This window comes from Oculina patagonica, chromosome 9 (genome assembly GCF_052425735.1).
Source record: "Oculina patagonica isolate OP01 chromosome 9, crgOcupat, whole genome shotgun sequence".
In the NCBI taxonomy this organism is placed as follows: domain Eukaryota; kingdom Metazoa; phylum Cnidaria; class Anthozoa; order Scleractinia; family Oculinidae; genus Oculina; species Oculina patagonica.
This window is the reverse complement of record NC_135766.1, coordinates 1,205,130-1,231,738: the sequence shown is the minus strand read 5'-3', so window position 1 is coordinate 1,231,738 and position 26,609 is coordinate 1,205,130. Positions and strand designations below refer to the sequence as shown.

The window sequence follows — 26,609 nt, the reverse complement described above, 5'->3', positions numbered from 1 at the left end:
TGTGATAATCTATTATAATCTATTATCATCCCCTTAATATTTCACCCCATTCATTTATCACTATATAAGTTTCAACTTTTTATTCTAATCTTAAGTTGATAATGATGACATGGCGTCATCGAAACGTCGTTCCATTTTCCTATCGCTAGTTTTTCTTCTCAAAAGTTTTACAAAACATTTTGTTATTTCATTTTACAATGTTTTTGTGATCGATGTTGTTATTTTAATCGTCTTATTTTATCATAAGTTTTAGCATTTTCATAGTTTTCAATTCTATTGTAAATATTATAAATAATAATATTTAAATATTGTTATAATTCTAGATAGTTTTTAGACTATTGGAAGACGAAGAGCTACCCTGTGAAAGTTCTTTCAATAAAGGCCGTTATTATCATTGTTATAATTATATTTATTCATAGTTATTATTATTATTATTATTATTATTATTATTATTTTAATATTAAAAATAAAGAAATAAGTCTCGCCTAAAATTTTATGCATGACCACGCTCATGACCGCTCACTGGCCAATCACAGAGCCACTTATATTTACATACCTTTGCATCTTTGACCATCCCCTTTGTATCCAGATTTGCAAGAACAGGTGTATGAGCCCACGGTATTCTTACAATCTGCATTGACGTCACAGTTATCTGTGTGAGTTTTACACTCGTCCAAGTCTGTGGCAATCAAATACAACGGTGATTGGGGCATGAGTGTTTTTGTTGATATAACCGTGAACAGTTGTAAATCGATAACAATAGATGCTTATTTGCTATGCAATATCCCAAGAAAGGTTTATTATTCAGGCAATCAATTAATCGCACGGTCCGACTTAATTAGTCGACTTTTTTAGACAAAACACTCGATGGCATACTGAAACGACCAAAACTAACAGAAAACACATATTTTAATATAGTGACTAGCACCAAGGGAACGTTAGAGATTTTATTGCGCGAATACTACAACCACACAATACCAGTTAGCTAACATACCTATAACTACCTTACGATATTTACAAACCAACGATAAAGTCAGGGGCGGACGTAACTTAAGAAAAGGAGCGATTTATAAGGGAGTGACTGTTAAGCCACCTACATCTGAGGGACTTGTTAAAAGTCTTTAAATAGCGGCGCTGGAGTCTATCAAGACAAACTTGCATCGTAACCTCTTGCCAATCCATTCAGAGGAGAATGTCATTTTGTACTCTAAGTAGAGCTGACAAAGAAAAGTCGAATCGAAACAGAACAATTACTGTTGAAAAATACTATACGAGACTTAACACCAATAGCATCAGGGCGAAGCTTAACAATCAATCTTAAAGGACCAGACGTATGACATCATCGAAAGACAGCAACTTTCGTTTGACTCTGAATATGACTTCCGCCCAGGTTGTCAAAACGTCAGTCATAAACAACAACAGTTTTGTCTTTTTTTTCTACCTTTGCAAACTTCCCCGTTTTCTTTGTACCCAGCTTTACATGTACAGACGTATGAGCCCACGGTATTCCTACAAACTGCGTTGGCGTCACAGTTATCGGTGCGAGTGTTGCACTCGTCCACGTCTGAAAGAATCAAATGCACCTGTGAGTGTATTTATTGATGTAATAAAAATAAGAAAAAATATTAATATAAATATGTTCCATCTATGACTACAGTATCCCTAGCATGTAATAACAATCATTCATTCATTCGTTTACTCCTTAAACCAATCAATCAATCAATCAATTAATCGATCGATCAATTAATCAATTAATCAATCAACCATTTAAAAGTACATACGCTCAGTACGGACGGGGCCCTTTGATCCTTCATTTCCGAAAATAAAGCTTCCAATGCCACTCTTTATCACTTTAAAATAACTCTTTTTTATGTTTACCAAATTAACACAAGATAATAAAGACAGTTATCTAAATACTGGCACTGACGTGCTGGTGGCATTTTGACCTAATATGGGATCATTCATGTCATTCGTTTAGCTTTGTGATTTTAATGGTATTTAATTAACCCTCGAACGTACATGTAAATTCTCACCCCCTCCCCCCTCCACTGTAGTGAGCGGACACACTCAACCACCCTCCCCCACCCCCAAAAGCTTTCGTTCCCTTCGTTTGCTTATGGGTTACTCCTTAAGATGACATAAGGGTTGTTGGCTTTGACGTCATAAGACGCGTCATCTTCGATCTGCTATCTTGGATTTGACTTTTTTCTCGGAAAGTATTATAAAAAATGGCGATAATTGATACAAGCCAGAATGACCATACTGACAATAGATTCGCGTCTGAAATGTTATGCATGACCACGTTCATGACAGCTCACTCACAAATCACAGACTCATTTATATTTACAAACCCATTAGGATATCAAATGCATTAGGTTCGGTGCATGGAAAGTTCCATGTTTGAATCGGGGTATGGGGGGCGGGTCGCTCCACCGTCGATTTTACCAACAGGCCATGTCGAGCGTAATTCTTGGGTGGACCCAAACTACATCTGTTGAACCTAATTGATTCAAACGTCGATCTCCTCATTTATTTCTTTAGGCTCGGCGCATGACATTTTCGATGTTTGCACCGGGCTCAAGTTATCTTTCAAAAATTGATTATTCATCAAAATGTGTACTTTTTAATCTGCTCTTCTTTCCTTTACCTACCTTTGCAAGTTTGTCCATCCCCTTTGTACCCAGCTTTACAAGAACATCGGTATGAGCCCACGGTATTCTCACAATCTGCATTGACGTCACAGTAATCGGTGTGAGTTTTACACTCGTCCAAGTCTGTAGCAATAAAAAAACAGCAGTGAGTGCTTTAATTGATATAATCGTGAACAGTTTTAAACCGATAACAATAGATACCAATTTGCTATGCGATATCCGAAGAAAGGTGTATAAATCGGGAAATAAATTAATTACTCGGTCCGACTTAATTAGACGACTTCATTAGACAAAACACTCAACGACATACTGAAACGACCAAAACTAACAGAAACCACATAAGGGCACGTTTGAGACTATTTTGCGCGGATTCTACAACCCTGCAATATCAGTGAGCAAACAAAACCTATAACTACGTTACGACAATTATTAACCGACGATTAAGTCAGGGGCAAACGTAATGGAAGACAAGGAGCGATATTTAAAAAGTGACTGTCAAGCCTCCAACATTTCCTACCTTTGCAAACTGCTCCTTTTCCTTTGTACCCAGCTTTACATGTACAGACGTATCAGCCCACGGTATTCTTACAAACTGCATTGACGTCACAGTTATCGGTTTGAGTGCTGCACTCGTCCAAGTCTGAAACAACAAAACGCAGCTGTAAGTATATTTGCTGATCTAATAATAAAAAATCAGAAAAAATGAATACAAATATGTTCAATCAATAACTACAATATCACAAGCGCGTTATATCTTTCATTCATTCATTCATTCATTCATTTATTCATTCTTAGATTCATCTGCGCTCCCTAATGTAACATTTTTTCAAAGTTAGCCCTAGGGCTTAAGAAAAAAATTAAAACAAATTCAATGGTATCACATGAAAGGTCTTTGAGTCCTCTTTTATCCACTGTCATTTCATAGAATTTGCTTTCTTATTGCATCCGTAGGAATGAAAATGGTCCCAAAATGTTACAAAAGGGAACATAGTCGTGGTTTCTTTTAGGTTTTAGCCCTGAAATTCGAAATTACGTGGTACGAGCGGGATAGAACATCATCTAAAGAATGTATACCTGCCCTGGAACTTCCACTCAAGTTTTTATTTTGGTTGGAAAAAAGCGAAAAATTTCCGAGTGTTTTGATATATATTCTATGGTCGACTAAGGTTTCGAAAAAGTCCGAAAAGCTGAAAAGTTTATTTTCATACAGGAAACGGTCATTACTCAACTTCGTTTAAAGCAATTGCTCTGAAATTTTCAGAGTTAAGGAACATCTATATTACCTTGATGCAAAAAAAATTTCAAGGCAATCAGCAAAATCCTTTTTGCAAAATTAAGATTTTCGCTACGGCCGCTCAAATGTACAGAAAATGCGTTCTTGCAAGTTCTATCAGATTTCACGCGGGCATGAATAATATCTGCTGGTAAGCGCGGTTTATCACCAAATTTTGACAATGCAAAGATTTTTTGTTCCTTCACAATATGTCAAAGGAAGAATCGTTGATTACAACTTTAAAAGGAGAGAGGTAATTTTTTTTTCGCAGAGGGTAATGCTTCGAGGTCAGGTTACAAAAGGGAACATTTCGCATCTAATGAAAAAAGATTATTTTCTCTGTTACAGAGATCGCTATTTTTAAAGGCATATGTATTTCCTTCTCGTAAATCATAAAAATGCAAGAATCGGTGAATTCCATTTCAAGAGGAGCTGTTTTTTTGTTGTTTTTTTTTCAGTGGGGTACAACTTAGAGGGGCACAGTATCGAAGTTGCTACAGAAGAGATCATTTATTACTGTAGTAAAAATACAACTAATGTAGATTTCATTTCTCTCATTATGGCACTGAAGAATTTCATTTTCTTTTTGTTATAGAATGTAGCCTTCATTGCAATTAAACATGCAGTGGTTTGTTGTTGTCTGTGCATGCCAACACCTACAAGGCATAACATTACCTCATACATTCATCCCCCGTATACGTAGTTATTTGTCAAGTCAAGCATTTCGGCAGAAGTAGTTGTTAAAAAATGAACAAAAATTTTACTTCCAGAAAGGTTTGAAAAGACATATTTTGCAAGACGAGTTTCTGCGCGAGTTGTCAATTTCAATCTATATTCGATTACTTAAACGCGCGGAACACACGAAGTCCAGCCAACAAGTCCGGCTGAATTTTATGCATGATCCATTATACGAATTAGTTGAAAATGTTCTCAGGCTATATTCGTGCTACTCATTCTCGTCATGATGCAGCTACTTTAAACAGACTTTTTGCTGCGTTCTCAAAACAGTGCACCCATAACACACCTGCCATAGAAAAAATGCGCGTGCGTCAGCTAAAAACCTCCCTGCGCAGGATTTGCGGGACATGTTCGTTGCGCTTACTTAGAGGTTGGGGGGGGGGGGGGGCACTTTTGCGGAAACATATTTTTGAACAAAACATCAGAAATACTTCTGCTTTCCGGAAGCAAATTTCGCTTCCGCAGCAATATTGCACATGAGCGTAAACTAGGCTAACGGCAAAACACTTTATGGAAACAATGTTTCCGCGACAATGTTATGCTAGTCATCACGTAATTGTATCGTTTAAATATTAATCGATTTTGTGTGCATTGTAATTAATAACATCATGCGTTACTATACGTCACTAATCCTAATTGATTTAATTACTCGCTACTGCATGGTGAAGACTATCGGACGGACCAATTGATTTACTCATCAGTCATGGCAATAAAAGGTTGGAAGCTTACAGTAATCATAGGCCCCCTTTTCTTTCCTTTCGAAAACTCCACGATCTGAGTGGACTTCTTGTAGGTGTCGGTTGTTTACTTCGGGTTTCGAGTCTAGAGTGATTATCGATAACTATTACCAGAGAAGAATACCGAAAACTTCGTGTACGCTGACACGTTGGAAATCAGTGAACTTGGTTGGAATGACGTCATAATTTGCCGTATATGAAGCACTTACCAAATTTTTAGCGTTATAGCATTTTCTGCGCTCGCACTAGACAAAATACCCTAAAACGAAAAGGGCATATCGATCTGAAAATAAAATCATTCAAAAAAAAAATGTCCGATAATTATATAAGTTATAGCGTTATAAACACCCGTATTTTCAACTTTTCAGTAGCGTCTATCCTTATACGTAAAATAATTTATAAAGAAGGCTATGATATTTTTATTTCTTAAAAAAGTCGGAACTCTCTACCTTCCTTCAAGTTTAAGGGATTTTAAATTCTAGCGCGCGTTCTGGGACTGGCACTAGTTACGCGCTGGCAATATCAAAGTTTTCAATGCAGTTGTACTCTTCACCAAAAGTCCATCATCAAGCGTTAAGTAACGCTCTAAAATGGCTTGTCATCAAAAACCATCTTTAGCAATTCCTTAGCAACTGCTCTAGATCTGTAGTTAAGAAGGACATCCGTCAAGGCCTGTTACACATTTCAATTTTACTGCAAGTTACGCCATATTTGTTGCCTCTCGAGTTGCAGGAAAAAATTGCCTCGTGTAATTTGGGTCATCTATTTTCTTAAGTGGCTGATTAAAGTGCTAGCTAGTCGCTACCATCCACCGTTTAGTTTATCTGTGAGTACACCAATGCCTGCCTCCACAAAGCGGATAGCGCCAACTGGGAAATGGAAATTTTAACGCAGCATATTTAAAATGGTCTTATTTGCTATCAAATACAGCTATCGTAAAAAAGGGATCAATTTAGGACATTAAAGCTAACGAAATAAAGGCCTTTAAATTAAAATTAAATAAGCGTTTTAAATAAAATAAATAAATAAATAAATAAATAAATAAATAGCTAGTTCTTTAAACCACTTATATTCTTAGTATTAATTCATTTTTATTTGTGAGGTGCATTTGGTCATATTTATATGTTATTTTGCGCCACAAAAATCTTAAATATTAATATAATTAAAATTACTAAATAACTTAAAACTACTCATCGAAAAAATAAGAAAAAAATAATTTTATCGGTACTCTTCATCATAAATCATAAAAAAAATTCAAATTAATCTTACCCCTAAACAAAAAATAAAAGAGAAAAAAATAAACTGCAACTAAAAAAAAGATTACAAAGTGCGTAACACAACAGCCAGGTTTAAAATGGAATTTGAGAAAAAGCTGACGAAAAGAAACAGTACACAAAGGGGAACAAGTTTTGTTCCCTTTTGTAACCTTGTTCTCCAATGCAACATAAAAATGTTAAGGGAACAAATTCCCTTTTGTAACATAAAAATGTTAAAGGGAACAAATTCCCTTTTGTAACATTTTGGACGTTACATTAGGGAACAAAGTTACAATAGGGAACAGAAAATTTCCCTTTTGTAACATGAATCTAATCATTCATTCATTCATTCATTCATTCATTCATTCATTCATTCATTCATTCATTCAGTCATTCATTCCTTCATTCAATCATTCATTCATTCATTCATTCATTCATTCATCCATCCATCCATCTATTCATTCATTCATTCATTCATTCATTTCTCTATTTCTTAAGTTAAACTCTATTTTAGTATTTTGTTTTTAGTCATTTTAATTATCATTTTTTATGTATAATATAATGAGGACCACTAGTTTCTCAGTTTTTAACTGTAAAGTGTTTTTACCCTCGTTAAATAAAGTTTTTTTTATTATTATTATTATTATTATTATTATTATTCATTCATTCATTTAATCAATGAAGGGATGAACGAATGAATGAATGAATGAATAAATCAATCAGTTATTCAATTTATGAATCAATCAATCAAGTGTACTATTATTTCCATGTCATTGTTGGATTTGAGACAGTCATTTGTACTAAAAAAAATAATAAACGTTTAATCAATAGCACGTTAAAAAAATTCTCACCAGTAAAACAAGTAAAGTTTAAGCAGTTATTGCATGGTACAACACTCCAGGTGTAACCATTCTTCGCGCCAAGAGTGTGCACACATTTTCCATCGTTCCTGTCATTTGGTTGATTGGGGGACCAGAATCTAAAGGTGCTATTTTCCTTGTTTGCCCACGCAAATGAACCTTCCACACTGCGATCATTCAAGCCTATCCAGGAATTAACACCGCCATGAAGGTGCTGGATGTATAAGTTTTCTTCCTTAGTATGTACAGTCACCATATCGGAGTTAATTGAAGAGCAGATTGAATTGGCGGTCAGCCATGAGGCGCATTTGGGGCTTGAGTAGTAGCAGTAACCGTTAAAGTAATTCCAACCAGGGCGGCATATGTCTGTATACGTAACAACATCCAAGAAAAGTAAAATAAATAATTAAGTTATAATCCAACAGGATATCGAATAATGTTAATTTTATTTGGCATGCTTAGTTTATTGAGCAGTTCATTATTGGACGAGGTTGAGTATGATATGAAGAAATGTGCAAATCTAGAAGGATCTTTGTCCAATAACTATGAAATGTCTGTCAGGTTCCGTGTTACATTTGTTTCACTTTTTCTTTATTGTGGTCATATTTCTAACTATCACTGTGTTTGTTATGAATTATAGCTACTTATCGTTTTTTGTTTAAAACGGAGAGTCAGAATCTTACTTCGTAAGCTGGCTGTGTAAAGTAATCTGATTGATAGTTCGTACCTGGAAGTACAGTATATGATATAGACAGGGGATCATACTTTGTTTCATACAATTCCTTTAAACAAACTCGGGCACCAGTCGTATTGATGTACTGCAATACAGTAATAATTACAAATAGTAAACTAGACGGTGATATTTTAGAGCTAGAATTGAACTGGATTCATCTAAATTATTACCAATTTTGATGGCAGAAGTGCTCGATATGAATAAACAACATCACGACACTTGAAAATAATGTCAATATTTTAAAAAAAAGATAGTTAGCCTTAACTATTTATAGTGTGTCACGTTACATCCTTGCAAGTAAATACTTATCTATATCTAGTTCTGGACACTACATGTATCAAAACATCTATTTAAATTACCGATTATATATTTTATATCTAATTTAGGAATATATTTCCCTAAGAAAAAAAGAAAACGGAAGCTCTTGTTGGCCAAGTTGAAAACTATTACAAAAAAAAGCTGACCAGTTATTAAAAAGCATATCGTACCTCAACCCAAGCGGTTATACCATTGTGAACTGATTGTTGATTTCCGCCACTTGATGAGTGGTTTGCTGAGACAAACACGCTTGGAGCGCTGCTGTAAGTCTTTGTAAATTGGACATCCTGAAGTGACAATGTCAGGTAAGTTTCATTTTATAAAACAACACGTATGCACCATAACCCTACCAATAATAGGGAAGGGGTTGGGGAGGGGGTCAGGTACAGTACCAAGGCAAAAATATTAATGAATTATGAAAAAAAAACGAAAAGATACTGAAAACAATTCATTTCCGGGCGCCGTATAATCGTTTCAGTTGGTAAAGGACGAAAGTAACAGCAATTACTTTTACCAAAATAGACTCGTCTTTAACTTAGATACATAAAGAACAAGTAAATGCAAACAATTGTTTTGAAAATTTTCAGTTATAATCGAAAATTGCTAGGCTACTTCCCTTAACTAAACACTGGCTTTTTAAGGGCGAGCAGAGTTCTCTTGGAAAAGGCATGTTTCATCTTGTCAGTTTCGATCTGAACAAATAGTTACAAATGGGTTTAAACAATACAAAGTTTTTTTAGTTAAGTTGCTAAAGGTAATTCATTTTGTAAGAATTAAAGAAAAATTGTCTTTTCCGGTTTTACTCGTTCTGGTACATCTCAGTTACCAGTACTCCAACATACTGAGAAAATTCGTCTATATATAAGGTTTAAAGGGCCAGTGAGTAGTTCTACCGAAAGTTTTGTGGAGCAACGTTGCTTAGCTGCAATACGTAGTCGTTTTAAGCAATACCTTTACAACAAATTTTGAGCGCTGGACGTTTAAATTTTTAATTTCATGTTGAAATCCAACTTTTCCTCCCCCACTCAAATTCTTGCTGCGCGGTCCCTGAGGGTTATGACCTGATAGCAAAATTATAACAGGTATTAAAACACACTTTATGGCAAAAATGGCTAGAGACCTCACCTTACAGTAGGCATTGTTGTAATCTGCAGGAGGAGGATGTAAGTTGGTAAAATAGAGAGATTTGCGTTCTAAGAAGAGAGGCTTGTGCAGAGACGAAAACGCCAGCCATTTCTAAGAAAAAAATGGTAAAAATTGGTGAAATAAAATCTAGACTAATGACAGACATAATTATTTCAAAAAATGAATCTTCTGTTAAAATAAAGAGTTACTATTTTATATATCTAAGTTACTTCTCGACTAGCCTTAGGTATTCTAGTCTAAGGTAATCGAGTAGCTCACTTCTAAATGAGTCCTATAAACTGGGAATGCCCATACTTACGACGTAAACGCCGTCATGTGATCCTGCGTAGTTCTGCAATTCTCTCAAACAAACTTGAAATTCAGATGACTTGACGTCTTCAATCCACACACTAGCAGCGTCACGCTTGAGCCCAGCGTGATTGTGTACGGCAGTCACAAATACTGACGGTATAACTGAGAACTTTCCCTGCATGGAAAGAAAAACAACACGTTTACGACTACTTTGCTCAGACCTATTGATTGTCTCTTGGTATTGGTGGTTACTCGAAGTTGCTGTTGTTGCTGCTTCTTTCTGTAGTTTTATTTTTTTGTTGATGTCGTCATAGCCAGAAATTCCGAACCATAGTAGGCGTGACATACGTCATTATATCCAATGCGCTGATTGGCTCACGGCTGTCAAGAAAACAAGTCACGCCAGCGCCGGCGCTGACAAGCCAACTTTCAGCCGAGAAAATAAAGATTATCTGGCAAATATTATCACTTGTCTAAGAAGATTTCCCTGAAATAAGCTCTGTAGAAACTCTACTGATACGTTTCTGTTATCTCCGGTCCGATTTCGTACAATGAGAAGCCTTTCCAAGCGGTTTTGAGCCGCCGTAAATCAGATCGAAAATCATTTTCGATCCGTGACCGATATGTCACGCAGCACGAAAACCCTCAGGGGAATTCAAGTCCCAGGCTCTAACTCTTCCCTAAAAACGCCGAAAAGAGCCTGGAGAACAGCTTGAACTATTTTTCAAAATGGTGGCTAGATTTTGTGATGAAAACGGTGAAGAAAACAGCTCGCGTTCGTCAAGAGTTTCATCCGAGCGATTTTGAAAGTGTGCAGTCAAGACGGACAATTTTTGCGAGATTTCGGGAGTTTTAAAAAGAAAAAAACCGCAATGAATTCAACTCGAAGAGAACCAAAAATTATCGAAAACTAGAGTATTGGATGTGGTCTTCAAGTTCTGCATTGGAATGGAGATTCTAATCTTAAGCAAGAGAGAGCAACCCAAAGCAAAGATCAGTGGTTTGCATAAACAAGACATAATATACAAAGGTTAGTATGGCGGATCCTTGTTAGCATTCGTAAAATTTTCAAGTGGAAAAAGCCGAAGAATTTTACTTCGCTAAGCTACAAAACTCTTTCCAATTCAAAACTATCATCACAACTGAAGAAATTTTTATCGGAACAGTGAAATTCAAGCACCTCGGTCTTTGCAGCGATCGACTGAAATACGATATCTGTATATTTTTCTTTTAGAAACCTGAGAGCACATGCAAACACAATTGTCACGCTTCGTGGGGGGTCGCGGTTCGGTCGTGGTTCGGAATTTCTGGCTATGTTGTTGCAAATGTGTTTATTGTTGTTATAATTAATTATTGCTTTTGCTCATTGTTTTCGATGCAGTTATTGCTGAAATGTGTGAATTTTAAGGTTGATCAGTGCAAAATTTACAAATAAATAAACTAAAATAAATAAATAAAAGAATAAATAAATGGATAAATTAAATCAATAAAACGATTGGGTGGCAGGCGATATTTTGCTGTTTTAGTGGATCAAGACTAATTATACTCACAAACTCACAAACTTGTTGGCAATCTGGTGTGTTGGCTCTTATGTGACAAATTTAAGTTGTCACATACGAAAAATTGCTGGTCTAGACGACTCGTCACCTAAAATGTGGTAAATATTTCTTCGGGATATGTTGTTCCCATCACTGTTGCCCAAGGTCATTTAAACCTTGTTTATAACGAAGCACTAAACGTTTTATTGTTGGCAAATATTCGTCGTGTAATTTACACGATCGAATATATTTGACACATAATAAGTGCTCGTGTAAACGCCTCTTTAAAGAACCCTACAAAAATTACAACTTAAAAAAAAGTGCTAACCGATAGAAATTTGACAGCTTTACAAGTCGTTCCAGTCCACCATTGCGGTATTCGAATTTCGCCAGCCACACCACCCACCGGAGCCCCCTGGAACGCCATCCAATCAACTGTCACTTTACTATGCGACATTCGTTCGTTAAAGCCTGCCGCCATCACGCATGCAGTAAATTGATCGAAGTTGACATTTTCAACCCACGAGGCAGCTGCATCGTGCACAAATGACCTGTTACTAGTGTCAATATAATTGACGGTTATTTGAACTTCGACTGGTTTGTCAGGATAGAACACATAAGTTTTAAAGTGAATAACTTCACAGTGATAATAACTAGGAGAAGAAATTTGTATCATGCGATGGCGTCCTCGTTGGAAAGGAAATCCTACAAAAAATAAATTCAGACAACATTAAGTAGCAGTAAATATATTTAACAATTCATAAAACCGTCATCATCATCATCATCATCACCATCATCATCATCATCATCATCATCATCATCATCATCCCATCATCATCACCTTGATCATCATAAACATGACTATCGACATTGTTTTTGCCATCGTCAATGATAAAAGAGCAATTAATTATTTTTTAACCTTCACAGCTACCAGGGTGTTGCACGGAGAAGTTTAGACGCAGAATACACATATCCCTTCGAAACAAACACTCATTTTCGTATGTTGTGCCATTTGACGAACAAACCGGATCCTCGTAGGACGGACAGCTCTCCACAGGAACGCAGCGAGCGTCATGAGGCTCGAAGGCTTTACACATACAGTGATAACCACATGTCACATTGATGCAAGGATCCAAATCTGGCAACAAACATGCAACCGACCGTCAAATAAGATGTCAGTACCGCTTCCCTTTCGGACTTAGCAAGAGAAATGACCAATTTTTAACAGCACTTCGCTTGCAAGTTAAGAGTGCGTCCATGACAGAACAGGGCACAAACAGGCAATAGGCGATACAGCTCAAATCACCGATTTCGCCCAAACTTAGCATAAATGTTGGGTATGGTGAGCTATTCACTGTGGCATTAGCTCGAAATATTTTATTCCCTTGGAGTTATGGCACCTTTTTCAAAATTGGCCATTTTTCAGTAACTTATGCATATTTAATTAGCTGACTTTGAATGACCAGTTCCACAAGAAAAAAAGACTTCTGAAAATAAAATTCACTGCATTATATTCTGTGGTTATTAGGCTTTAAGTACAATAATTTACTTCAACCGTCCGATTTGATTTCTTCTCCTCAAACAGACTTTTGGAAGGTACACATTTCGTACTGCTGGAAATAGCCTTCAATTAGTGCCAAATATCTCCCGTGAGAAACAGCTTATATACATAATTCTTACATGGGTAATGAAATCCATCATTTAACTTCACAAAAATGGCACAAAATGTTTGGGGACCAATATATTTTATTCGTACTGAGGAACTAAACACACGTGACTTAACGATTTCTTGCTATTTCATCAAAATTCACCGAAACACAGAAGCCATTTATTTACTCAATTTGGCACAAAAGTGGTACAAAATAGCTAATCAAGCATACATCTATCGATAACAATCAAAATATTGGCGAAGCAAAGGCACCTAGGGCATTTTTCGGAGCATTTTCAGAGCCATATAAGCTTCTTAATTCGGCAATGTTGTGGTAGCAAATGTAAATACAACAGCGAGAGATTTTCTTCACAAGCTCGCTCAATCCAACATCTAGGCACATCAAAGTTAGGAAACAAGAAAGGAATGCTACATACATGCCACTTATCGACACTTAGATGCATCTTCTGAAGATTTTGTTCTTCTTGCTGCACTTCGATCTCAGTTGACATGTGTACTGTTGCTTTGAGGCGCGCTGTACTCAGCCAATCCATCGTGGTTCATACTTCGTGAAAGGTATAAACAGGTTGTCAATAAAGTCATTCAAAGAGCTGTTCAAAGTTCACGTAGGGACAGTTTTCTCAGCCAGCTTACATGATATAAATTTAACTGGAAATAAACAGCCGCTATCCCCCGCCATCTTGGATTTATAGCTTTGAGCCTGCCATTTCAGTCAGCGGTACGGCCCGTTCACGTGTCATCACGCGCGACCACACGCGTGTTCATAGATATATTTGCTTTTCCTCCACGAATGTTCGTTTTTGTCATGGTAAGTAAATTGCGTTTGTTATTTACATGACAATATTTTCAATTTGTCTTAGCAAAAAAATTTTCCTCCGCTGCAGCTTGATGTGTGTACTGCAATGCCCATTTGTAGTTCAGTTTCCTGTTATTTCATTTCGCTGGTGGGAGACCTGATGCAAAAGAGACTAGAACGCTAGAACTGGGAAACCCGTGCAATCCGAACGGAGTTTTCGGAAAAAAATTACTGTTCAGTAATAGAGTTCCAGAATTTTTCTGCTCAACGATCGTCATGCAGGGCAACGGTGAACCTAGAACACGTATATGTAACGATGAAATCAAAATGTCAACGTCTTACAGTCACTTCCCAGACATTTGTTTTTTTTTTTTTTTTTTTTTCTCTTTTTTTCTTCCCCCCTTATTTTTTATTTATTGGTTGTTCAAATTCCCTTCCCCTGGGGAAAAAAATTATTAATACCGCACATAACGATTACATGCTTTAATCAAATTCCTCTACCTAATGAAGAACTTTGTGGGATCTAAAAAAGGAGAGAGGGTACAGATTCAGTCTCCAAACTGCCAAAAATTAATATAACAGGAAGACTATTTAACCCTTTCAGTGCTAAGTTTCTCTAAAAAACCGCGTTTTTGTATCGTTAAACTAAATTTTTGGTGCTACGATCCTGAATTCCCCTTAACTTTGCTTAAAAAGCACTTTTCCACAATGCAGCAAGATTTTGATGAAGATTGCATGGAAAAATGTACAAAATGTACTGTTTGCGAAATCGTTTCCATTGTTTTTTATTGCTCCTTTTCCTCTCGTTCTTCCCCAAACAGTTTGTGCCATTTTTGTGAAGTTAAATGATGGATTTCATTACCCATGTAAGAATTATGTATATAAGCTGTTTCTCACGGGAGATATTTGGCACTAGTTAAAGGCTATTTCCAGCGGTACGAAATGTGTACCTTCCAAAAGTCTGTTTGAGGAGAAGAAATCAAATCGGACGGTTGAAGTAAATTATTGTACTTAAAGCCTAATAACCACAGAATATAATGAGTGAATTTTATTTTCAGAAGTCTTTTTTTCTTGTGGAACTGGTCATTCAAAGTCAGCTAATTAAATATGCATAAGTTACTGAAAAATGGCCAATTTTGAAAAAGGTGCCATAACTCCAAGGGAATAAAATATTTCGAGCTAATGCCACAGTGAATAGCTCACCATACCCAACATTTATGCTAAGTTTGGGCGAAATCGGTGATTTGAGCTGTATCGCCTATTGCCTGTTTGTGCCCTGTATCATTTGAGCTGTATCATTTGCTGCCTGGTCCTCTCATGGATGCACACTTAAATTCCTGCAGTTTATGTCCCTTTACTAGTTAGTCGCAAAAAAATAAAATAAAATTATAACAAGCTCGAATCCATGACATTACACGTATGGCCATGCTGAAGGAGCTTATCCCGGTTTCTGTAGCATTGAGCGGCTAGGAAATTTTTTAATCCCCCCTCAATGGAAAGCCAGTCAATTGTAGGGTACCCGCTAATCAAAATACCTCTGGCTGGAAAGAGGCACGATAAGAGTAAATTGTGTTTCCCAAGAGCACAGAACAGTGACCCAGTTCAGGCTCTAAAGGGGACTGCTAGATCCGGATTCTGGCGTGCTAACCCTTTTGTCATCTCGCCTCCCACAGAAAAAAATGAATAGAATAAAATGAATAAATCTGAATTAAATAAAACGTAGAAATCTGCTTACCTCCAGTAATCAGGTAGTCGACTGTGATGATCTCATCATTTTGAGCGTCAGTGCTGTATTTTTCCACACAAACTCGTGTCTCTGCTGTAGATACATGCTAAAAAAAAAAAACAAAATCAAAAGAGTCGTTCGTCTCTGCCTTTTATAACAGAAATTTTACATTCGCTTTTTTAATTAACATTTCAAAATAAAGTTACCTATTCCTAAAGCAGTAGATGAGACATATACTTAAAAGAAAACAACAGCAACTTGGCGGTGTAAACCATTCTCCTGTTACCTAAGTGTGTATAAAATCTCACCTTAAGTATAATCCTTACCTCAACCCAAGCAGTAACAGCATTACAACTTGACCAAGAAAGAGGAGCATCGTTATTATTGTCACTGTGCTTTGGCGTCACTAGGACAACAGGGGTAGCATAAAATGGCTTTGTGAAGTTTATTGTCTGTAATTTTAAAGAAATAACAACAATTTACATAAAACCAATTATTTTTTTCAAAGTAGATTACATATATTTTTTTAAATAGAAATGATAGAGATCTTTTTTATTTCTGGACCCACGACTGATTGAATTGTTTTGGACGTATGACTGCATTTAACAATCTGTAAATCAGGAGGTTATTTCGTTTAAAGGTGATATGTAATCTAAAAATAATTTAGGAAATAGGTTTTGACACTTTGATTCTTACTTTACAGAAAACGTTATCAGTATCCTGGAGAGATGGCGAGTCTGTGTTGGAAAACACCAGGCTGCCGATCGAGGTAAAATTTTCAACTCCTAGACTTGTAAACGCCATCCAATTCTGCAGAAGAAATAACACTGATATAAGGACATTCTTTTCTTTGTACCTACAAGATTTAAAATTCTTCACATCAGTTTCTACTCCTGGGTTGTTAGGTGTAAGTTAAAATTTAAAAAAAAGTGGAATAAACGGTTATTTTGTGCATTAGAAAATTTTTGTGCTTACATTTTTGAAACTAATCGTCATTATTTTTGCGCGCGCACGTAAGCATTTTCATTCAGAAAAGGGTTGTCACGTCATGTTTTTAAACTATATTATCAACTCCAATCTTAACTTGTCACAGTTCAAGACAAAGATCAGAAATCTGGTTATGTCGAAACATGTCATCAATTGTATTGCTTGCTTATGACACCCCTCCCACCCCCACCCCCCCCCCCACCCCCAAGAAAAAAAAAATTGAGGACTTTATTTCATGTATCCTTATAGTGGGGAAAAATTAAACTAACTATTTTGACTAAATTGAACTTAAAGTGCCTATGAAGTAAAAAATAAGTGCTGTTTATTTTAAAGGTTTTTCAAACTAAAGAAGAATGGTGTTTTCCTTTTACGTTTTTATATTATGCAAATAAGGAAAGTGATGACGCCATTAATTGTTCCACAAAAAGATGATGTACTGAATCAAGAATATCCCTTGGAATATTTGAGCTGTGTTCTTCAAACTTGGCACGATTAATGTACACCACAAAAGACACAAAATGACACCTGTCGTGCCGTTGCCATGGCAACAGTTTTGCTGCAAATACCTATTTTAATTAATACTGATATCCCCAGTTTTTGCTTAATCAAAGATGATCCACTCCCAACAAGCTAATGAGGAGAGTTAGGGCAATACGGCATGTGTGTTCCAAGCTGGATCCTCTGTCCCACTTTAAAGGGTTGCAAATTGAGATATTTGGTTTATGACAGAAAGAGCCTGGAACCAAGAGTGTTGCCATGTTTACATCATAGTATGAGCCATCTTGCACCTGTGAGGAAGGTCACTACTGATGCCAAGTTTCAAAAAATATCACCTTTACATTTTCAGAGATATCCTTGATTTTGTGATCTATCTTTTAGTGGAACAATTTATGACGTCATCACTTTCCTCATTTGCATAACACAAAAACGTGAATATCTGCTAAACGAAAGAAGATCTTTCAAAACGGTAAACGCCGTTCTTCTTTATTTGTAAAAGTCTTTCAAATAAGCGTTAATCAATTTTTACTTCATAGGCACTTTAAAGTGGTTTTTGCCCATAATCGTATTTTCTTACTATCTTGATATCTTTATGTGGCCCATCAAAGATCTTGGCTTCTCGGAGGCAAACTTTGAAACTGTCTCCTGAAAACTCTTCCACCCACACGGCCATGGCATCCTGAGGTCTCCTGGGAAGTCGGTGACAAGCAGTCACAAATATGGTTGGTGGAGTCGAGAAACGCTACATCAATAATGAAGAAAGTATCAAGAAATGTAATGAGACAGTGGATAATTCCGAACAAAATATACATGTCAAAAATTAAATTGCTTTAAGGAAATTAGAGGGTAAGTAAGGAGAAACCAGTAAACCGAGGGTTAACCAACCGCGATAGTAGTTGTCAGTGCAGCAGTAGCTAATTAAATTGAAAGAAACTTATCTTGCAGTACAAATCTCAGGTAAATATGGGCGACTTGATTGGTTCTTTCTAGGACTTGTTCGGGTTTTTTGTATACGGATAGTTTTCTCGAAAAACATTAAAGCAGTGATTTGGTTTTGGAAGCAGGTAAACTGAAATAAAGTTACAGAAATTGTAAAAAAATTAAATAAACGACCTGCTCTAAAACAAATTTTATATTTCTTTTCTGTTTAATTAAAGAGCAGTCCTTGCACTTAAACGGTATCATGATAAAACTTTCATTACAATAAAAAATAGGTGTGTTGATTGACTTGTATTTAATGAACGCTTCTTTGATAAAAAAAAAAAAACTTATTTTGAAAGAAACACTTAAACAAAAACTTTGTTTTGAAAGAACCTTTTTTGCAATACCAATGTCCGGTAAATATGGGCGACCTGATTGGGTCTTTTAAGAACTTGTTCGGGTTCTTTGCGATACGGATTGTGTTCTCGGAAACTTTTCAAGCAGTATTTTTTTTTCTTGAAGCAGGTAAACTGAAATATAGATACAGAAAATGAAAAATTTAAATAAACGACCTGCTCCAAAACAAATTTGTATTTATTTTCAGTTTAATTAAAGAGCAGTCGTTGCACTTTAACGGTATTATGATAACACTTATATGATTTTTATTATATAAAAAATAAATTTGTTGATTACATATGAACGCTTCTTTCATAAAATCGTTTTTTTTTTTCATTTTTGTTATTAAAATAAAGCTGTTGAGAATTTTACGTTTTTGTTCCTTTCAATACGATATCCTATTTTGTTTGGTATCCACCAATGTTGACTAAGTGCATTTTTACAATCATCAAAAGCTATAGTCCTTCTACATGTCTATATTTCGAACCAAAAAATGATCTTCTTCTTTTTTGATACTTCTTATAACAGGGTTATTTTTTTCCTGAAATGGCTAACTATAACATTTGTTACAATAGCATCAAACCTGCTGAAAATCGATCCTCTCGCACTTCGTTTCAGTTGTCCATGTATTTAAGGAAGCTGTACCAATCTGAGATCCATGCGGCGTTGGCTGAAACGCTATCCAATTAACATTTGCAGCAGTTTTTGACTCGTTACCAAACTCGAAAACGCAAACTGTAAACTCACTGGTTTTTACATCTTCAACCCACACTGCAGCACCATTCCGCGGCGTTTTACTCTTCACAGTATGTCCGACGGAGGCAAAAACCTTAACTTGCCCCCCTCCCTGGAAAGGAATCGGGAAAAAGATTTTCTTACATGCAAATATCCCTAGTGTGTCGGTAGTTAGGTTATCTTTTCCGGCCTTGAAATCGAGAGCTGTTGAAAAAAAAAAAAGACAATAATAAATAAAACTGTCATTTTCGAAATGATCGCCACTATGTTGTTTTAACTCAAAGGCAGTCAATAAAATAAAGAGGATAATTTCGAAAGCAATGTTGTGCTTTTAAAAATAACACAATTTTTTTTAAAAAATGAATACCTCGTGGTAATACACAGACTGACGTTCATGCGATGTATCACAGTACTTTCAAATCTATTCATGTTTCAGTGAATTCTTTACAATTCCAATGTCAGGAATAGTTATTTTGGAAATGTATTTTATTAAAGTTCCCTTGCTCTGTGTGTTCCGCTCCCTTAATTTCTAAACTACCTTATGTCCTATCATATAAAACAAATTCTTAAAAGACTAAACCTCAGGTGTGTAAGAATGTAGCAGTACAAGTGGAAAAATGTGATATACCTTCACTGGCTGGGAGAACAACACAAACTGCAAATAAAATAAGGAAGAACTGCATCGAGTGTTCGTGCACGGACAACATCTTAATTTGAATAAAATGTTACTTTACACTGACGGTAAATCGTGAAAGAATACAAAAATAAATATGTAAAAAAATATATATACATAATAAATTTTTAGCTTGATTGCGTTTCATTCAGCAAAGTGTTGCATGAAGTTGCTGTTATCACCAAGGATCACAATTTAATTTCCTTAATGTCACATCGTTAAACCATATCAAATACGACATTCTAAAATAAAAAAAACAAAGTTTTGACTTATTTACTTACGTTTTCATTAAATATTTAAAGTAATTTCTGTAATTCATTAAAAGCGGGGATGAACTTAAGAAAAACGTAATTTTGTTATTTAAATGTTTACATTATATCTCTAAAGGTCATTTGCCTAGAAGCGATTGACTTAGGAAAACTTAGGAAAAGTTTCAAAATATATCGTCGCAGCAAGATGATACCATAAATTATTTTTTTTTTTCTCTCCCCCTTTTATAATTTTTAAAATAAATTCTCAAAAATGAAAAACCTTTCAATAATACTCCTTTTATTAAGACAAAAACACTTTAGATTTAACTAACGAAGCAAGTGTTTTGTGATAGTTATCACTGCCATTTGTTTATATGGAAGTGGCATTCAAGAATATAGCGTCAAATTTACATAAATGAAATTACCTTTTTAAGTATGAAATTCTATTTCATTTTAAAATTTATTTTAGGAAGTTACTTTTAAGGTCTACTTAACAAAAAGGTCGGTATAGATGTAAAAACAAATGCAGTCCGACGCTTTTGTGATACTACCTTTATTTTCAAATAGAAACGTCTGTTGTTTTCGGCACAGAGCAGATGTTTTTTTTTTAATGTTAGTTAACACAATTGGTTAACTAGGCAACTGGCCTTTACCAATACGACGTATTATTTACTTTGACAAATTATCTTTTTCGTATTGTTTTGTAAAACTTACTTTAAGGGTTTTCTGTTTTTTTTTTTTTCTTCTAGAATGTCGTATTTTTTACTGTTTAACGACGTGACACTAGTAATATTTCATTGAGAACTTTGGCGATAACAGCAACTCCGTGCAACACCTTGTTGAATGAAACGCAATCAAACTGGGAATTTGATATGTATCCCTTTTTGGTTCTAGAATGTCGTATATTTTAGGGCTAAACGATATGACACTGGTAAAATTCTATTAAGATCTTTTTCGATAACAGCATTTCCGTACAACACCTTGTTGAATAAATGCAATCAAGCTGGGAATTTGATATTTATCAAAAGTATCGTTTTATTTTAAGTAAGATGTGGGCCGTGCACGAACACCCGATGCAGTTGTGTCTTCTTCTTTTTTTTTGTAATTTGCGAAGTTCCTCCAGTCAGTGAAGGTATATCACTTGCTTCAGCTGTTTTATTTTTTGTCCACCAAACATTTTAATTACATGTTTACTTGCATGGATATAATTTATGTTTTAATAAATGGCGCACAATTAAAAAAACAACATTTTTTTAGGGGGGGGGGGGGGGGGGCTTAAATATCCTTCTCGCTTCAGCTGCAATATAGTACTAATTTACAATTAGACTACGAGCCCGAGTTTTCTATGAGCGAATTGTCAACGAGGCCCAGCCGAGTTGACTATCGCTCATAGAAAACAAGGGCGAGTAGCCTAATTGTTTTAGTAGAAACTCTTAAAGGGCTGCAGTCTAAAAACCGGCCTTTTTACGTAATTATAAGCCAAAAACTGAAGAAAAATTAATCTTTAAATGAGCATCGAACCCGCGATAGTTTTCTAATGGCGAATAGAAAACGGTAGGAGAACCAATCACATTCGCGGATTTTCAATAGAACACGACTGAGTTTCTACTAAATTGCATTATTTGATTTATGATATGATCTTCCTGCCAAGAAATATTTTGAAATATTGTTCTAATTTGTTGATTCAATTATTAAAGTCAACTTGCTTCTAAGCAACTGGTCTCCACAAATAAAATGTAAATTTAAATTAGGAAATTATGTTTTACTTCATTTCGTTCCCACTTTTAATAAATTTTCAGAAATTACTTTAAAGTGGACAGGTTAAAACTAATGGTGTCTGGAGTTTTAATGAAAACTGCCATTATTGGTAAGGGAAAAAGACTCTCGAAGACGGTGAAACTTTTTTTTTTTTTTTTAATTATTCATTCACAAAAACAATAACACTTATTACACGAAAAGAAACTACGTAAAAAATTACTTACATTAACAACATACAAAAAAAGAAAAATTAAATAAATAAATAAAAGGGCGACTCCTCTGCCTAAAAATGTTTCCTTTTGCCTATTATTACATCAGTTCAATATTATTATTTTTTTAACAAATATTATACGCGATAGCTACTTCATATAGTTCAGTTTGATTAACAGCAGTTACTAATAATTAATATTTAATCCTAAATGTTATTTATAGTTAATAGTTGATAATAATTGATGATAATTGGTGCAGAAGACGGTGAAACTTAACGAAGCAAGTGCTTTGTGATATTAATAACTGCATTTTGTTTACATCAAACTGGCGTTCAAAAATTATAGTGTAGAATTTAGTATAATGAAAATACTTTTTCTCATATATGAAATATAATACTCGCTATATTATTAAGTCAACATTTTTTTTTTGTTTGCCGTACAAAGTAGATTCTTTGTGTTGTTTATTAATAAAATTTTGTTTTTTGCACTTTCATTATAAAAGAGGGGATTTACGTTTTTGGAAGTGTGACTATAAATCAGCAAACCAGTATAGCAAACACATTGTTTCTGCATTAGAAGCAGTAATTTAAAGGTATCAGAATTCTCTCCAAACACAGACGCTTCGGGTGTATAACCCTGCTACAATGTGAATAAAAACCTAAAACAAAATACGTCATATTTGTAAATATGTTAAATGAATGCAAGTGCGCTTATAAAAAAAAGTAGCGCACGTAGAGTCAAAAGTAGTTACAACCATTGTTGAGTCCACCCGGCTGAGTAATTATAGAACTGAAATAGATACATAACAAATCCCTTACTTAAATGAATTTCAGCTGTCAAGATTTTGAATCGATTTTTTTTGGTTTACTCTAAGTGTATTAATAAGTGACACACGATTAATAAAAAAACTATTTTTAGGATATTAGATGTCGTGTTATTCTCGCTTCAGTTGAAATTACTACCAAACGTTATGATCTGTTTTATAATATGATCTCGAAGCGAATAGATATTTTGTAATATTTCCTATGTCAACATGCTTCTAGGCAACTGGTCTTCAGAAATATAATGAAAATTACAATTTTGAAATTTTTTTCTTTATTTCGTTCTCCTTTTAAAAAATCAGAGATCACTTTAAAGTTTTATTGAAAACTTAAGGGGCAGGGTTAAAACTAATTTTGTCCGACGTTTCAATCATACTACCCTTTTTTAAGTATCCTTTTTGTTCTAAAATGTCCTATTTTTATGGTATTACAATGTGACAATAGGAATATTTAATTGTGATCTTTGGCGATAACAGCAACTCCATGCAACACCTAGTTCAATGAAACGCAATCAAGATGGAAAATCGATATGTATCTTTTTTTAATACATACAGCTATTTCAATTAACGTTGTCCGGATCAAAGCTTAAAGACAAGACTGAAAGGTAGTATGGGTAGAAGAAGAGGGCAACTGCACGAGCTGAATACTAAAATATATAATGACATGCCTCGTTTTCTATTTCTTCACATGTGAAACAAAGTGGTTTTAGCCACACTGAATTTAAGAAGAAATTTCAAAACTCAGAACCAAGCGACAGTGAAGGTAAAGCTACAGAAAGTCCTTCTGAGGGGAAAAAACAAACTCGTCAATTCTCCACGTGCGATGATGCTTAATGAAGCTTATATGCAAATTTGTAGTGAATACCCAGAACGCCATACGGTCTTGCCTTTTAGCTTTAAGCTTTGACCCGACAACGTTTATTGAAATAGCTGTATTCAAAATATCGTATTTGTATAATATACCGTCAGTGTAAAGTACCATTTTATTCAAAGTAAGATGTCGTTCGTGCATGGACACCCCGTACACTTCTTCCTTATTTTATTTGCAGTTTGTGCAGTTTTCCCAGCTAGTAAAGGTATATCATTTGCTTCCACCGTAACAATCTTACATACCTAAGATTTAGCTTTTTTGCAATTTGTGTATGTTTGCGCGTTTTGTTGATACGACATAAAGCAGTTTAGAAATCAAGGGAGAGTTAAAAACAGAGAAAGGGGACTATGTTTAAATACATTTCCAACGAACTCACCTCCTCTTTAGAAAGTACAGAATTACCTGAAATATAGATATATTTGATGGTACTGTTATGTAACACGTCGGTTTGTGTATGGAGTTATCTATTTTATAATACTTTTGTATTTTTTAAAAGCAAGACATTGCGCTCGAAATTATCCCCTTTATTTCTCCCTTAATGACTGCCGTTTGAGTCATAGTGTCATAGTGACGATCATTTTGACAATGAAAGTTTTATTTATTAGTGTTACTTTTTTCAACAGCTTTCGCTTTCAAGGCCGGAAAAGATAACCTAACTACTGACACACCCGGGCTATTTGTCTGTAAGAAAATCTTCTTCCCGATTCCTTTCCAGGGAGGGGAGCAAGTTAAGGTTTTCGTCTCCGTCGGACATACTGTGAAGAGTAAAACGCCGCGGAATGGTGCTGCAGTGTGGGTTGAAGAAGTTAAAACAAGCGAGTTCACAGTTTGTGTTCTCGAGTTTGGCGACGAATCGAATAATACTACAGAGGTTAATTGGATAGCCTTTCAGTCAATACCACATGGCTCTCAGATTGGTACAGCTTACTTAAATGCATGGACAACTGAAACGAAGTGCGAGAGGATCGATTTTCAGCAGGTTTGTTGCTATTGTAACAAACGTTATAGTTAGGTTATTTCAAGGTAAAAATAACCTTGTTATAACAAATATCAAAAAGTAGACGATCAGTTTTTTTTTGGTTTGAAATAAGGAAAACAATTAATGTAGACGGAGTATAGCTATAGTTGATTGTAAAAATGCATGCAATCAACATCGGTGAATACCAAACAAAATAAGATAACGTATTAAAAGGAACAAAAAAGTAAAATTCTAAACAGCTTTATTGTAATAACAAAAATGAAAAAAAAAAAAACGATTTAATGAAAGAAGCGCTCATTAGATACAAGTCAATCAACACATTTTGTTTTGTAAAGAAAATGTTATCATGATACCGTTAAAGTGCAAGGACTGCTCTTTAATTAAACAGACAAAAAGTACAAAATCTGTCTTAGAGCAGGTCGTTTATTTAAATTTTTACATTTTCTGTAACTTTCTTTCAAGTTACCTGCTTTAAAAACACAAATCACTGCTTAAAAAATTCCGAGAGAGAAAACAATCTGCATCGCAAAATCCCGAACAATTCCTAAAAAGAAATAATCAAGTCGCTCATATTTACCTGAGGTTGCTAAAGCAAAATAAGTTTCTTTCAAAATAAAATTTTTGTTGAATGTTTGTTAGAGTGTTTCTTTCACAAGAAAGGTTTTTTTTATGAAAGAAGCTTTCATTAGATACAACTCAATCAACAAATCTATTTTTCCAATAATAATCTTTACTTGAGATTGTTATTGCAAAATAAGTTTTTTCAAAATAAAGTTTTTGTTGAAGTGTTTGTTAAAGTGTTTCTCTTAAAATAGGTTTTTTTTTAAATGAAAGAAGCGTTCATTAAATACAACTCAATCAACGCATCTATTTTTAATATTGAAAAGAAAGTGTTATCATGATACCGTTAAATTGCAAGGACTTCTCTTTAATTAAACAGAAAAGAAATACAAAAATTGGTTTTAGAGCAGGTCGTTCATTTAATTTTTTACATTTTCTGTAACTTTATTTCAATTTACCTTTTTTCAAAACCAAATCATTGCTTGAAAATTTTCAGAAAACATTCCATATCGCAATAACCCGAACACGTCCTAGAAAGAACCAATCAAGTCGCTCATATTTACCTGAGAATGGTATTGCAAAAAAAAGTTTCTTTCACAACAAAGTTTTTTTTTTTATAAAAGAAGCGCTTATTAAATACAACACAATCAACACGTCTTTTTTATTGTAAAGAAAGTGTTATCTTGATATTGTTAAAGTGCAAGGACTGCCAAATAAAACTGAAAGGAAATAGTCCATCAGCTGAAAATTTGGGTTTTATGGCTCACTTGTGGGGAACAAACAAACCATGTCTTATCTTAATCTTTGACTATTGAGAAACATAAAAATGTATGATAGCAAGGTTGGAACGGTAGCTTTCACTTAGTAAATCGAATTTTAAATTTGCCCCCATACGCTCCTTTTGGCCGCCATCTTGGATTTTTGGGGAAGGCTACAAAGCTGCTTGTATTCTATTAACGTGAACGAATCGCATTTCAATTGCAAATTTAGAACGTATTGGAACTAAAAACATGATTTCGTCCATTCTAGTGTTTCAATTATAACCATGTGACGTCATATGTGACGTCACGACGCCTGATTATTGGTCACAATATGACTGTTTGTACCAATACATATCGCAAAAAAGTGCGGATTTCAAACTTATTTCTAGAAGAAAAGAGAGCAAGTAGATAAAAAAGCTGTATACATTGCAAGTGTTCTGAATAAAGCCCCCTTAAA

The 26,609-nt window shown here is 34.9% G+C and overlaps 1 protein-coding gene across 1 annotated transcript in view; it reads right to left on the bottom strand.

Annotated features, from left to right (window-relative positions):
- LOC144665206 (uncharacterized) overlaps positions 1-17,917 on the bottom strand; it is a 49,283-nt gene extending 31,366 nt beyond the window's left edge. The window contains exons 1-14 of the mRNA XM_078526392.1: positions 17,795-17,917; positions 16,429-16,542; positions 16,059-16,184; positions 15,742-15,838; positions 12,461-12,679; positions 11,870-12,246; positions 10,011-10,178; positions 9,692-9,802; positions 8,737-8,853; positions 8,243-8,333; positions 7,507-7,881; positions 2,652-2,774; positions 1,442-1,564; positions 557-679 (exon numbers count right to left, since the gene is read on the bottom strand). Coding sequence (XP_078382518.1) covers positions 557-679; positions 1,442-1,564; positions 2,652-2,774; positions 7,507-7,881; positions 8,243-8,333; positions 8,737-8,853; positions 9,692-9,802; positions 10,011-10,178; positions 11,870-12,246; positions 12,461-12,679; positions 15,742-15,838; positions 16,059-16,184; positions 16,429-16,542; positions 17,795-17,890 — 2,260 coding nt within the window. The 5' untranslated portion in view covers positions 17,891-17,917. The remainder of the gene's footprint in view (positions 1-556; positions 680-1,441; positions 1,565-2,651; positions 2,775-7,506; positions 7,882-8,242; positions 8,334-8,736; positions 8,854-9,691; positions 9,803-10,010; positions 10,179-11,869; positions 12,247-12,460; positions 12,680-15,741; positions 15,839-16,058; positions 16,185-16,428; positions 16,543-17,794) is intronic.
- Between the last annotated feature and the right edge of the window lie 8,692 nt (positions 17,918-26,609).